This window comes from Macrobrachium rosenbergii, chromosome 29 (assembly GCF_040412425.1).
Source record: "Macrobrachium rosenbergii isolate ZJJX-2024 chromosome 29, ASM4041242v1, whole genome shotgun sequence".
In the NCBI taxonomy this organism is placed as follows: domain Eukaryota; kingdom Metazoa; phylum Arthropoda; class Malacostraca; order Decapoda; family Palaemonidae; genus Macrobrachium; species Macrobrachium rosenbergii.
In genome coordinates, this window is record NC_089769.1 from 9026246 (window position 1) to 9039302 (window position 13057).

Sequence of the window (13057 nt, forward strand, 5' to 3'; positions counted from 1 at the left end):
GTGTGCACAGAATGTCGATAGCAGAGGAAACAAGAGGCTTGTTACTCAGAACTAGGTAAGTGAGAAGCCGTTACAGAGGTACATACCAAACGGAACAACTAAACTGAATTGAACATTTTCGAAAATCCCTTAACAATAAAGTATCTATATTACTTATTTAGAAATTCGGTAGTCATATAGAAATATTTTAACTGTAAATATTTATCCACAAATTTATGAAACGCTGAAAAAATATCATTACTTTGGAAAACTGAAAAGCTTATGTGCCGTGCATTATATTTTGAAAGATGTATGACCCAAAGTGTAATGTGACAATTCTCTTGTTTATGTTGCAGTTCTCATGTCGTGGCTACGCTAAATCATTATAATTGAAACTGATTATATTAAAATACATAAGTGATTACCGTTAAAGTCTAATTGATATTGTTGTGGCAGTGTTTTTATTTTACGGATGTTTAGAGTAACTTTGCACTACAAAGGTAAGAAAAAATGTTAATCATTGTTAAGTTTACCTAGCCTCACGAAATTCATTTTCGTGCCCGAACATGGTCGAATGGATGAGTGTAGCCAAGGGGAAGCGAAAACTAGCTCCTGTATAGCCCAGTTGACTGGAGTTTGGCTGGAGTTTGCCTGGGAGTAGGAGACCATTCTGCTTGGGGGTGTGTGTGAGGGGGAAGGGGTGGTTTCTAATAATTTCTCAAATATTCCTGGTTTGCACAAACTGTATTTATTGCAGTAGTATTATGGGGTAAAACTGAAGACTGTTAAACCTATTACCACCGCCTTCTGATTTGGTAGCTAGGGTACCAGATTGTATGCAAAATGGGCGTCGTGTGTAGGCTAGTACCAGCACCCTGGAAATGAATGTAAAAAAAAAAAGGTAGAACTATGTAGTAGCTCCGCGCAACCGGCGACGATATAACTTGACTCTTTCTATAGTTTTTTGGTTGCTAATTACGAATTTACCGTCAATTATTGGCGCTCCAGCCTAATTAACCTGTAATTAACCCCCGAAGTCCATCCAACAAGGGGTTTCCATACGCGATCTTCACAAGACAGAGCACGGGTATGTCTGTTTCGAATGGTTCGTATCCCATTCAGCAAGTGCAATAACTTGTTAATGTATTGGTACCCGACCCCCCCCCAGGCCAGTACTAAACACGGCGAAGGGACATTCCATTTGGCCGACAACAAACAGTTGCACCGCCAGTATCAGAACCCCTAAAAGTGTAGAAAAAACCAGTTGAAAAGGTAAAAACAGGCGTGGAGCTAATATATAGAATTACCAAAAAAAAAAAAAGTTAAACATAGGTTAAACAAAAGACATCAACATAAAAAATACAGTTAGAAGTAAGCATTTTGATATTATTTTATAAGTTGCCAATACACGATATGAAATTGTAACCTTCATTTTTAAAATGACCTCTTCATCAAATTACGACTTATAAGGTAAGACAGTACCTGTCCCCCAACCCCCTCCATAGCTAATATGGCAAAATTGTAACCAATAAACACCTCTAGGTTCCGGGGTATTATTTTATATTGGCAACTTATAAAATTTTACCAGCATTTTCTCTGCGTCGAGAATTGCCTTTAAAATTGACTTTTCCTAGAGTATTTTGGTTGCTTATGAAGAATTTACCGTTATTTTTTGTGGGTGGACTGTAATTAACCTCAGAACTGAATATGTTTATGTATGCTGGGGCATTGTGGAATGCTATCAGGCATGCACAGTGTTATAGGGGAACTTTTGGTAAAATGTGGTTTCCTTTACCCCGGGGGGGGGGGGGGTGTCTGGGGGCTCGGCCCCTGGCTAAGTAACTTGGCCTATGAGGTTAGGTTAGGTTAGGTTAGGTATGTTAGGTTAGTATGGTTTATTTCAAAATAGATTTCCTTACCCAATCCCTTCTTGAACATGTGGCTCCCTGATGACTTTCGAATTCATGGAACCATTTCATACAGTCTGTGCGGAGCTGTTACTTAGAAATACCCAAAAACATAAACAGAAGGCAATAAATATCCCAGTTGGCAACTGGGGGGAACCAGGCCATGGTAGTTGTCCAGTTTTATTCAAATTCATGACGAAATATCATAGTTTACATGAATTAGGCTACTGTATATCCTTTTATAACAATAGCGTACTTTGATAGGTAAATTTTTACTTTAAGCCATAATTACATTCTGGAGTTGAACACGTGATATTTTATATTTTAATGAGCGTTTGTCACTTCGCCAGAAATGGTTGATGTGGGGATTTTTTATCAATGAAGTTCATCCACAATTCAGCAAATAAATTATGAATGAGTGTAAGTGATTTATTATAATTGGCTTTTCTTGGGAGTTACCCCCTGCGAGGGGTACAGTATCAGAAGATAATAACATATATCAGTCTAGAAATTAAGAGTCATGTTTATGGGCTTGGTGAATGTTCTGTCATTCTTTGCAAGGTTCTGTTTGCATGAAACTACCTGGTGCTGGTTAGGCTATATTGCTATTTAATGTAATTAATTTAAAAGGTATCATTTAGAACTGACAGTCCGAAGGGCAGTCTGCTATGGTTGGTGGCAATGGAGTTGCTAATAGAAAATAGTAGAATTTATACTGCTGGTGACAAAAGAAACCTTGTTTCTATTACTGGTGATTCATATCTTGTTATTAACTGCTTTGTATTAATGTTATGAAAACCTTAGTCAGTTTGTATTCATAGACTAAGCTCACCTTAGAGCAGGTTTGTTTACAGTCAAGTTATATAAGTGAAAAATTCACTCATCTTGTTAAATTTGATCATTAGAACAGTAATGCAACTAAATGGTAAATCTGATATTGCATTGTATTGCTGTATTAATACTGGGTCAGGGGCAGCCATTGTAAATGTGTTTTTCTTAATGTGTATATTTAATAGTATTTTGTATTTTTTGTTTCACAGATCATGGGATCACGGACAGGTGAGTGGCTCATTTTACATACCATTACTGACAAGTACGTGCTTTTTCTATGCATGCATTCTTTTGTGCTTTACCATGGAAATCCTTTCATCTGTAAGTTTCAACACTGGTGTTAATATGAAGTTTGTTCAATCCAGAAGCTTTTTTTATATGTATGTATTTTGTGACTATTGTATTTACATTTTGCATTATGAATCTGATGGGTATTTTTACATTACGATTGACTGATTTCGAAACATTTTTGGAAATGTTTGTGACGGTTGGAGTGATCTTATATGCAAAAAAAAAAAAAATTTAATATTAAGTAGCTTTGAAATTTTGATGGACTTGACAGTAATGGTGTGCCTGTTATCCAGATGCATAGAGAAGCTAAAACATAAGCGAAAAGAGATAAGTGTTTTCTAATTTTACTTTGTGTATGAGTCATATTGGAATTTCCTTTTGCGCTTTGTTCATACCAGTTTTATATGCTTTGTAAGCATTTTGCCATCTGGATAACTTATTTCAGCGCCGAAGGATTGAAGGATTGACTTGTCAAAGAAGAGTTATGAAGGTATGTGTACAGATTACAATTCAGTTTTATCCGGTTTGGGAATTAGCCTATGCTCTACCCTTTATAATTAATATTTGCGTTTCATTTGTGTTACACCATGTTGAGAAGATTGCATGTCAGAATAATGTAGGTTAGAATAAGAAGCCTGTATCGTTGCCTGGGTATCAGCGTTCGCTTATCAAGTTAATAATGCTTATTTGTAATGATGCCATCTTGTAAGAGATTATTAGGTTTCACACACCATGGGAAGAGATCCGGTAAGGCTTATATGTGTAGTTCATGCATCTGTGACGGGTATATTGGATTGTTTTCACATTTGTCAGTTTTTTTATTATTTTTTGTTACATGTGCAAGAGCATACCCACATTTCATGCGTATTATTCATACTCAAAACATGAAAAACACCAAGTTGAAGATTTTACCAAACATCGTTCACTTTTGTAAGTAAGAAAGCGGAGGAGGAAAGTTTCCATTATTTCGTGATTCAGATGATTATTTTCGGCCTTGTTTCCCAACATTGTTCTCTTACCTGGGAAATTCGTGACAGTGTCTGGCAAGCAAAGTTTACCAGTAGACAGTGAAAGAGAAGAACGAGGGGTTTTGGATTGATTAGAATATTGTTCTGCAACATTTCAGACTACCAAGGGTGACTTTTGTACTTTTAATTCTAGAATTTCTTGTTCACAGCACTTCACAGTGGTTAGTGAGAAGCCTCTATATATATATTAAACCTCATTATGCATTTTACAGTGTTAATGAGAAACCTCTGTTTATTAAAACCGAGTTTACATTTCACACGTAACTAGATCATTTCAAAATAAGGATAGTGAATTGGGCTATTGGTTTCTCCTTGTCTGTGGTGAAAATTGGCTTAGAGACGAAAGGAATGAGATGCTTGTTGTAGAAAACAAGAGTCCTTCTGACTTTAATGCCAAACCTGTCGTAGCTGAAAGGGGTTCCTCCTGGTAATTATGTAGTATTTAATGAAGAAAAGATATGGCCTCAAGGGAACAGATTTCCTGCCTGGTTGAGTGTGGACTCACGTTGCCCTGCCCTAGCTAAGCTTTAAAGAGGTCGGGTACAATGTCTCTGACAACATTAATAAAGTTTGTTTCTTTACCAACGTTAGTTTGACGATGGCATCTTCTTACACATTTATAACAAATGTCTTTGGTGTATATCATAAGAACAATTTTTGACTTAGACAGTCAGGACGCAGATAGCAAACACCAGAATGTACTCTCCACGCTCTCCTAACGATTGTTTCTGAGTGCAACTGCGAGATTTTCCTCCTGTTACACCTTTCAAACCTTCTTTACTCTCAGTTTACATTTCAGCACTGAATGGCCTCATAGGTCCCGGCGGTTGGCGTTTGACGTAAATTTTAAACTCCATTCCATCTCACGCCATTCCATTCCCAAACACCGAAACAATACGTACACGGCTACCCGTCTCGGAGCCTGCTGGTCATGCAGCTCTCCCTAACAACATACGTGGCGCTTAGGGTTTTTATCAGAATTTCTAATGATCTGAATTGGCTGATCCCAGCTGGGCTTGACTCCATGACCCGTGACGCATGACCTTTATGTGCCAACGTACGACTCATGTATTGTCAACCCTTTGACTTTTGTTTGTCATGAAATTCTGTTGAGAGCTAACGAACATTTTTAGTATCTTTGTCTCAGTTAAAATGATCTGGTAGCCTTACGTCCTTCGGAACACATTCTTGTAAGTGTTTTGGCTGTGTAATTCACAGTTCTTTGAATACAGTTTATGTGTATTTATTACTGTTACAGATTAATATTTGAGAATGGCTTAACAGGACGTTGTGCGCTCAGATGGGGAAAAATGAAAACATCTTTATAGTGGAGTGAAATAAAAGTTCAGTTATGAATAAATACTCTTTTAAGGTATACTATTACACTTATTATCCAGTTGATTCCTGTCTTACTGTGAAATGCTCTTAAAGATAGCGGTGTGAAGCATTTAAACATATTTCTGTATAATTTTTGCTACTCTTGCCATCACAGTTTTAGTAGGAGAACCTTTTGTATTTTCTTGGACTCGAGTTTTTGTATATTGTGGTTAATTCCAGCAGGGACGCAGCAACCTGGGAGCACGTTTCCATTGCACGTTCCGGAGATGTAAAACTGCAAAGAATTAAAATTTAAATCGTAACTATTAGTTGGAAATCTCTGTTGAAAATTCATCTTGCATTTTTGACCTGTTAAAGAAAGTGACAGAAGTTTGTAACATTTAGGTGTACGAATGTTTTGCAAATGAGAAAAATCGTTTGTAGGAGGAAAAAAGTCCTTATAAATGGAGAAGGAATTTTCATGTAGGCGGTTTTGAGCTATCTTAAATCATCAGGATGCACAACTGTTGTGGCCTCGTACGTGGTGCTTCAGTTATCAGGAGTTATGCCAGTCTGTGAAAATAAATATACCTCGTCGGGATTATGTGTGAATTTCGAGATTTTTTAGTACATGCTTTGGTTATTGCAATACTACGTAAATTTTGTCGTTCTCGTGTGTGAAATTCTTTATGATGTGCCTTCTGTTTCAATGCTAGAATTTTTCAGATTATTCTAAACAATTTACAAAGATCTTTGAATATTGCTTCGATCATTATTTTGAAATTAAGAATTTCAAGTTGAAGTTTTAGTTTTCAGGTTTTGTACCATTCATAACATTGTAATTTATTATAATACTGTCGATCATGTACTTGTTGTAGCGATAGAGTATTATGAGTTTAATATCATCTGCTGAAACAGTGATTTTGCCACACTGTTAAAGACCTGTTTGTCAAGAAACCCGTAATAACGTTGCTCTTCAAACTAAGCTGTTGACCAATTGCTCTTGCCAGTTCTGTATGCAAACTAATGGAGGAAATATCTGACACAGACGAGTATGGCATTTTAGACAGTGATAGTCTGTTTTCTCACAGGCGCGTTTGGCATCTGGATAGTGCTAAGTCACTGTCACACGAACTAGTTTTTTGTCATCATGTGATGTCGAACCGCCGATAATGACACAAGAAAGCCTCATAAGTTTTTACGCTGACTGAGCGTGAATTTGTCAACACTAGCCTCTTTTGGGTTCAAAACAAACGGGATGGATCGTGAGAGCAAAACAAGTGTCGCGGTTGTTGGCCTAAATTTATGCATTGTTGGTATAGCTCAGAGGAAAAGGAAGCATCCATCGATTCCCACACGGCTTTGAGAAAGAAGAGCGAAAGTGTGTCATAGACTTAAAAATGGAAATGTCATCATTTCTTGCTCACTACCTACAATTGCCACTGCCGTCGTCGCCTTGGAAGTCAACGTCGCTGGAACTTTCGTTGAGTGCAAATCATATTTAGGATTAGGGTTTATAATTAGTATTCCCTTTGGGGTGGGGTAACGCTGTCAGTGCACATCGCACGGTGCACTGTAGGCGTTACTTATGGTTTTTTGCAGCGTCCCTTCGGACCATAGCTGCAACCCCTTTCATTCCTTTAAATGTACCTCAGTTCATATCCTCTTTCTTCCATCTTACTTTCCACCCTCTCTTAACTTTACTCTCAATTTCCCTTTCAACGCTGAATAACCTTATAGGTCCCAGGGCTTGGCCTTTGGCCCAGCTTTTATATTTCATTCCATACACAGTGATTAAACCTTATGACGAAGGTCGGTATTGCAATGGCAGCCACTTTCTAACAGGGTGCAGTCGGGGTTGCAGCTCTGCTAACAAATCTTAATTGAAAAAGCTTACAATGATTCTCAGAGTGAAGTAACCCTCTGCAATATATATACAAAGATAATTTGCAAAATTAACAAAATAGAAATTAAACATCTAAAGTTTGCAAGTCACAAGCCACCATATTGCCAGGTAGGCTAAATGACTGATTAAACTTCCACGTGTCATGCGTCTCTCTCTCTCTCTCTCTCTCTCTCTCTCTCTCTCTCTCTCTCTCTCTCTCTCTCTCTTTCTCTCTCTCTTGAAAGGATCTCTTTGTTTTATCTCTCTCTTGTGTTAATTTTATAATCTCTCTCAGCTCTCTCTCATCTTTGATTGACAGGATTAGGTATTTTATCCAGTATTTTGTTTTATATTTCTCTATTGTTGACATTGTGTTAATTTTATAATCTCCTCTGACAGCTGATATTCTCTCTCTCTCTCTCTCTCTCTCTCTCTCTCTCTCTCTCTCTCTCTCTCTCTCTCACACACACATCTTTGATTGACAGGATTAGGTATTTTATCCAGTATTTTGTTTTTATGTTTCTCCGTTGTTGACATCGTGTTAATTTTATAATCTCCTTTGGCAGCTGATATCTCTCTCTCTCTCTCTCTCTCTCTCTCTCTCTCTCTCTCTCTCTCTCTCTCTCTCTCTCTCTGCACTGTCATCCGGGTAATATATGACTGTCGAAGGTAAAATAGAATCATACTGAATTTGACATTAGTTGGCAGTTTTTGTATAGAACTGAGACCGCCTGTGCTGTAAGAGTCACTTTGAAAGATTTCAGTCCCTTTCTTCAGCTTTTCAATTTCTGTCTTCTGGTCTTAATTTTTAGTGAAGTTCCGTTATATGGCATCTTGGTTTCATTGATACTGCAGACGTCTAACAGAGGTTTGATGCTTTGACCAACAAAGCTAGGTTTTAGGTCACAGCGCTACCAAACATGTAAACATTACTTCTCAGAGCTTTGTTTCTGAGAGAATTTGTAGTTTACCATACTGCCCTAAAATGGAAAACTGCAGTATCTGCAAAATTTTCTAGATTGAGATAGGCTATGCCACCTGCTGCTAAAATGAAAACTGCAGTATCTGCAAAATCAGAAGTAAGGCAAGGGAGTAAATACGATTTTTCTGTTTTGTATTGTTGCAGATACTACAGTCTTCCATTTCAGGGCAGCATAGTTATGTATCGAATCAGGTTACGGACGCTGAAGATCTTTAGAGCCGCTCTTTACCTAGGGATCATAAGGACTAAACCCTATAACAGTTAATTTTTAGTCTTTTTCTTTCTTCATTGGAGACATTCCACTTGCTTTTTATGGTAATTTTTATGGTAACCGGAAGCGTTTACAGTAAGGGAATTTAAAACTCGTGCAGTAATAGCCTTCACAACTTCCACAACAAATTTGAGAAATGTAGAAATAATAGAGAGAATTATTATTGCAGATAATTCATCAGACTTCTCTTTCTCTAAAATGAACCTGTCCAGCACACCTGGAGAAAAAATCAGGAAAGAAGCAAAAACAGGGGTATTCTCGAGCAAGAAAGGAAAATTATGAATTAGAATTGAACATGAGAGACCATTTCGCACCCTTTAGCAAGTCGGTAAAATGCTTTGATTTATCTTTGGTGCTCAGCTAAATTGGAAAGGACATATTAATAGCGAGAAAATTGCATCTGAATTGCAAACATTTCCAGTGCTTTGAGACAATTATCAGAAGTGCTCTTGATTTATTTACTATATTTTTCATATTTTTATATTAGGGAACAAATTTCTCTGCCAGAGACACAAATGTCGAGACCTGGCTCTCCGGCGTGAATAACTATTTTGGTAACATGCTCATCATTCAGTAAATAAAACAAATAACTATTGTTTGGTAGTCAGTTATGTATAATCCACCGCGTTTGAAATGGGTCAAGTTTGGAGTCGTGCTGATTGGAAGACATTGGTGGGTTTTACTTCGAAGTTATTATACTCCGTAGGGGGTTAGTGCCGTCAGCATTGTATGCATTACTTAAGGTCCTTTGCAGCGTCCCTTCGGCCCCTAGCTGCAACCGCTTTCATTCCTTTTACTGTATCTCCTTTTATATTCTCTTTCTTCCGTCTTGCTTTCCACCCTCTCCTAACAATTGATTCATAGTGCAACTGCGAGGTTTTCCTCCTGTTACACCTTTCAAACCTTTTTACTCTCAGTTTCCCTTTCAGCGCTGAATGACCTCATAGGTCCCAGCGCTTGGCCTTTGGCCTAAATTCTATGTTCAATTCCATTTAATTCGAAATTATTATTGCACTTACATTTGAGCCTTTCGAGGTTTCCCGAAAAGCGTCGGTAAAACTGGAGATCTTTGCTATTTAAAGCTCACTCTTTTGCATGGCTACTTCTGCTCAGTTGTTACAAATATTAAATATGAGAACATTATTAAAGGATGATTATAATTTCATAATCAGTTTAACGTCTGTAAAATGGTGCCAGTGGTACATAACAGAGTTAAAGAAAAAGTACATTTAATTGCAAAATTCATGTTTGACATACTTTATGAAAGGGATATTCTCGTGCAAGTTCATTCCTGCCGCCAATTATATCAACATTCTAACTAATCCACTCAGTTGCAGAGTAGTTGTATGTCTTGAATAATTAGTCAGGTTAGGCATTGCGTGAATTTTTATCACTGAAGAGCATTTATTCTTGTCCATTTGTTTTCCACGAAGAATTTCTGCCTAGCACGTTTTGACACACTTGGACATCTCTTCACTCTCAGGATCCGTTGCTTCTTTGCCCATGAGATGGTTCTGTTTCGTTGAAAGAAAGGAGAATGAACGACTATGCAATTCACAAGTGTTGGGAGGAAGGAAAGGGAGACAGTGGAAAGTAAGATGGAAGAAGGAGAATATGAGTGGAGGTACAGTGAAAGGAATGAAAGGGCCCTTAGCTGCAACCCGTTTCATTCCTTTCAGTTTATGTCCATTCATATACCCTGTCTTCCATCTTGGTTTCCACTGTCTCCTAACAGTTGTTTCGTAGTGCAACTCTGAGGGTTTGCTCTTGTTACGCCTTAAAACCTTTTTTTTACTCTCCAATTTCCCTTTCAGCGCTGAAAGACCTTTAGGCCCCAGCGCTTGGCCTTAGGCCTAAATTTTATATTCCATTCCTTAGAAAGGGGTGGCTAGATGGGTGGAAAAGGTATTGAAAAGGAGGGCCTCAGAAAGGGGTGGCTAGATGGGTGGAAAAGGTATTGAAAAGGAGGGCCACAACATCTAGAAAGCAAGGTTAAGGTAAAAGGTGCAGTGTTTGTAGGATATTCTTCGGACTACTGGTGAGCCTTCTGTGTGGGTGCATGAAGAGATCAGTGCTGTGGAAATTTCCTTTACGTGAGGTTTGTCCACAGTTTGGCCGTCAAAAAAGCCCTTTGTTGGCCGACTCGGTTGAGCTTCAGACTGTCACTCGATGGGCCGGAGTTCAATTCCCGCGGCCGGCTGATGAAGAGTTAGAGGAGTTTATTTCTGGTGATAGAAATTCATTTCTCGGAATGTGGTTCGATTCCACAATAAGCTGTCCCGTTGCTATGTAACCAATTGGTTCTTAGCCATAAAATAAGTCTAATCAGTGCCAGCCCTAGGAGAGCTGTTAATCAGCTCAGTGGTCTGGTAAAACTAAGGTTTGTCCTTAACTTTTTTTTTTTGGCCGTCAAAGTGTGAGTGTTGACATAAGCGCGTGTGTTTGTAGCTGTTGGCTTCATGCCATGGAACCAACCACCCATTTGAGATGTTACTTATAGCAAGAATTAGTTACCTTTCATTAGTCAAAAACCCCTTAAGTTGGTATCTGCTATAGGTACAGTCCCTTTCCTTTCAGTGAAGGTTTGGCTCTCCATATTTTTCATTCATTCACATCTCAGCCCCCTTCTTGTGGTTACTCTCAGTCTCGAATTGCCATATCCTCATATCAGTGTACTTTAGTCTTTTGAGCTTTTCTGAACTGGGCAGTTTTCGTTGGATGGTCGGTCTCCATATTTTCAATCTCCGGCCGGCCAATGAAGAATTAGAGGAATTTATTTCTGGTGATAGAAATTCATTTCTCGATTCTTGGTTCGGATTCCACAATAAGCTGTAGGTCCCACCTGGGTAACAATTGGTTCTTAGCCACGTAAAATAAGTCTAATCTCACGGGCCAGCCCTGTAGAGCTGTTAATCAGGTCAGTGGTCTGGTTAAACTAAGGTATACTTAACTTTTCTGAATTGGGTTCCTATAACTCAAATTCAGGGCCTCTTCCACACTGATTCCTCTTTGTCTATCTCCTCCAGCAACCAGTTCTTTGATCAATCAAGAATGAAATTTGACTGAACTTCTCATATGTGTTAATATTTTAGGTGTTCAGGAGGTTTCTGAAATGCTTTGGAGACAAAGCCTTGTTGAAATGGCCAAATCTGCACCTAGAACATTTGGTTTATTGTGAAGAGGCCATAATTTTTGTTTACTTCAGTTATTAGCATTTTGTGCTGGACTTCCTCATCCTTGCTTAAAGTATTGCTCTCATTTTAGAGGTGCTTCTTGTTGGTAGGGTTAAAATTAAGGCAGTTTGTCTTCCCAGTGATCCTACTCTCACTTCATTACTCGATCCTCTTCCTATCCTCCTGAAGGTGACCAATTTCTCTTCTTCTGCTGTGTAGCAGGGTCACTGTCCCATGGAGCCGTTTTTTATATTTTTCATCATGATGTTAGTGGTAGTTGCAGTTACGAAGGTCTGCCTGATTATAACCTAGAAAGGCTCTATTATCTGAGAAGCTGGCCAAAAAAATTGGGAACGTAATGATGTTCTGTTTCTTGGTAATTTTTTCTTACAAACTTTCAAAAGAGGGTAATCGCAACTCTTGGTTTTTCTGTGCCTACTTGCTTCTTGCCCCCTCTTAAAAAAAAATTTTTTTTTTTGCTGTATTTCAGATTACCACACTATATCGCAACTTCCTCTGACCAACATTGATTATTATAAGCATAAATCATCTTCCATTACATCTTTAATTTTCTTCTGTCATTTTCATGAAAAATGATGCCTTTAAAGGCAAAAGCGTTCAGATTCAGAATTTCTTGCACTTCTTTATAAATCGTATCAGATATTGAAGTAACCTTTTCACATGAGTATTTGCAGCAGTAATGTTTCTCCAGAGGCAAGGTGAAACTGGCCTAACCAAGATGATGGTATAGTAGAGGACTTTGTCTCTCCTAGGCCAAGCTTAGTTAGAACTAGGGGTATTGAGCAGAACTTAATTTTGTGACTAGTTGCCCCCTCAAGTTGGACATGTAACGATGAATAAAAGCTGGAGAATCTTGGATAAACCCAAGATGATTCGCTGAGAAAATAAAAAAAATAAAAGAAGAGAGCTGTGAATTACTAAATAATAGGGTCGAGATAGTTTAGTATTTATTCAGGATGTAAATTAAGAAGGAGTATACTGTATACTCTGAAATGAAATGGAACTACACTGTAGCCACCAGGAGACAGTGGTCAAATACAATCAAAGATCTGAGTTGTGGGAATGTATTGTTAAACCAAACCAATATGCTGTATTTATTATAGAGACAAAATAAATTTCGGCAAATTGATGATTTAGACACCCGCCTGTTCCTTTCTCACAACCATTCCAATCTGGAAAGGAGATCAGTCGAAAATTTCCCAGTCAAGGACCCTCTGACGCACAGTTGAAGTGATGCAAGAGGACTCGAGAAATTTAAGCATCTGCCAAGCCCCAAACTTTGGTCCTTAGGTAATCGTAGAGCCAGTGTTCTCTGATGGGGTGGCTGTCTACCCCTTCCCCAACGAGAGAAGATTTATTTTCTGTATACTCG

General features: G+C 38.3%; 1 protein-coding gene across 2 annotated transcripts in view; it reads left to right on the forward strand.

Annotated features, from left to right (window-relative positions):
- Positions 1 to 294: 294 nt before the first annotated feature.
- TP53INP (Tumor protein p53 inducible nuclear protein) overlaps positions 295 to 13057 on the forward strand; it is a 158350-nt gene continuing 145587 nt past the window's right edge. Inside the window, exons 1-2 of one of the 2 annotated variants that reach the window (XM_067130963.1) lie at positions 295 to 479; positions 2927 to 2945. In XM_067130963.1, coding sequence (XP_066987064.1) covers positions 2930 to 2945 — 16 coding nt within the window. In that variant the 5' untranslated portion in view covers positions 295 to 479; positions 2927 to 2929. The remainder of the gene's footprint in view (positions 480 to 2926; positions 2946 to 13057) is intronic. The other variant, XM_067130961.1, reaches the window with a different exon arrangement.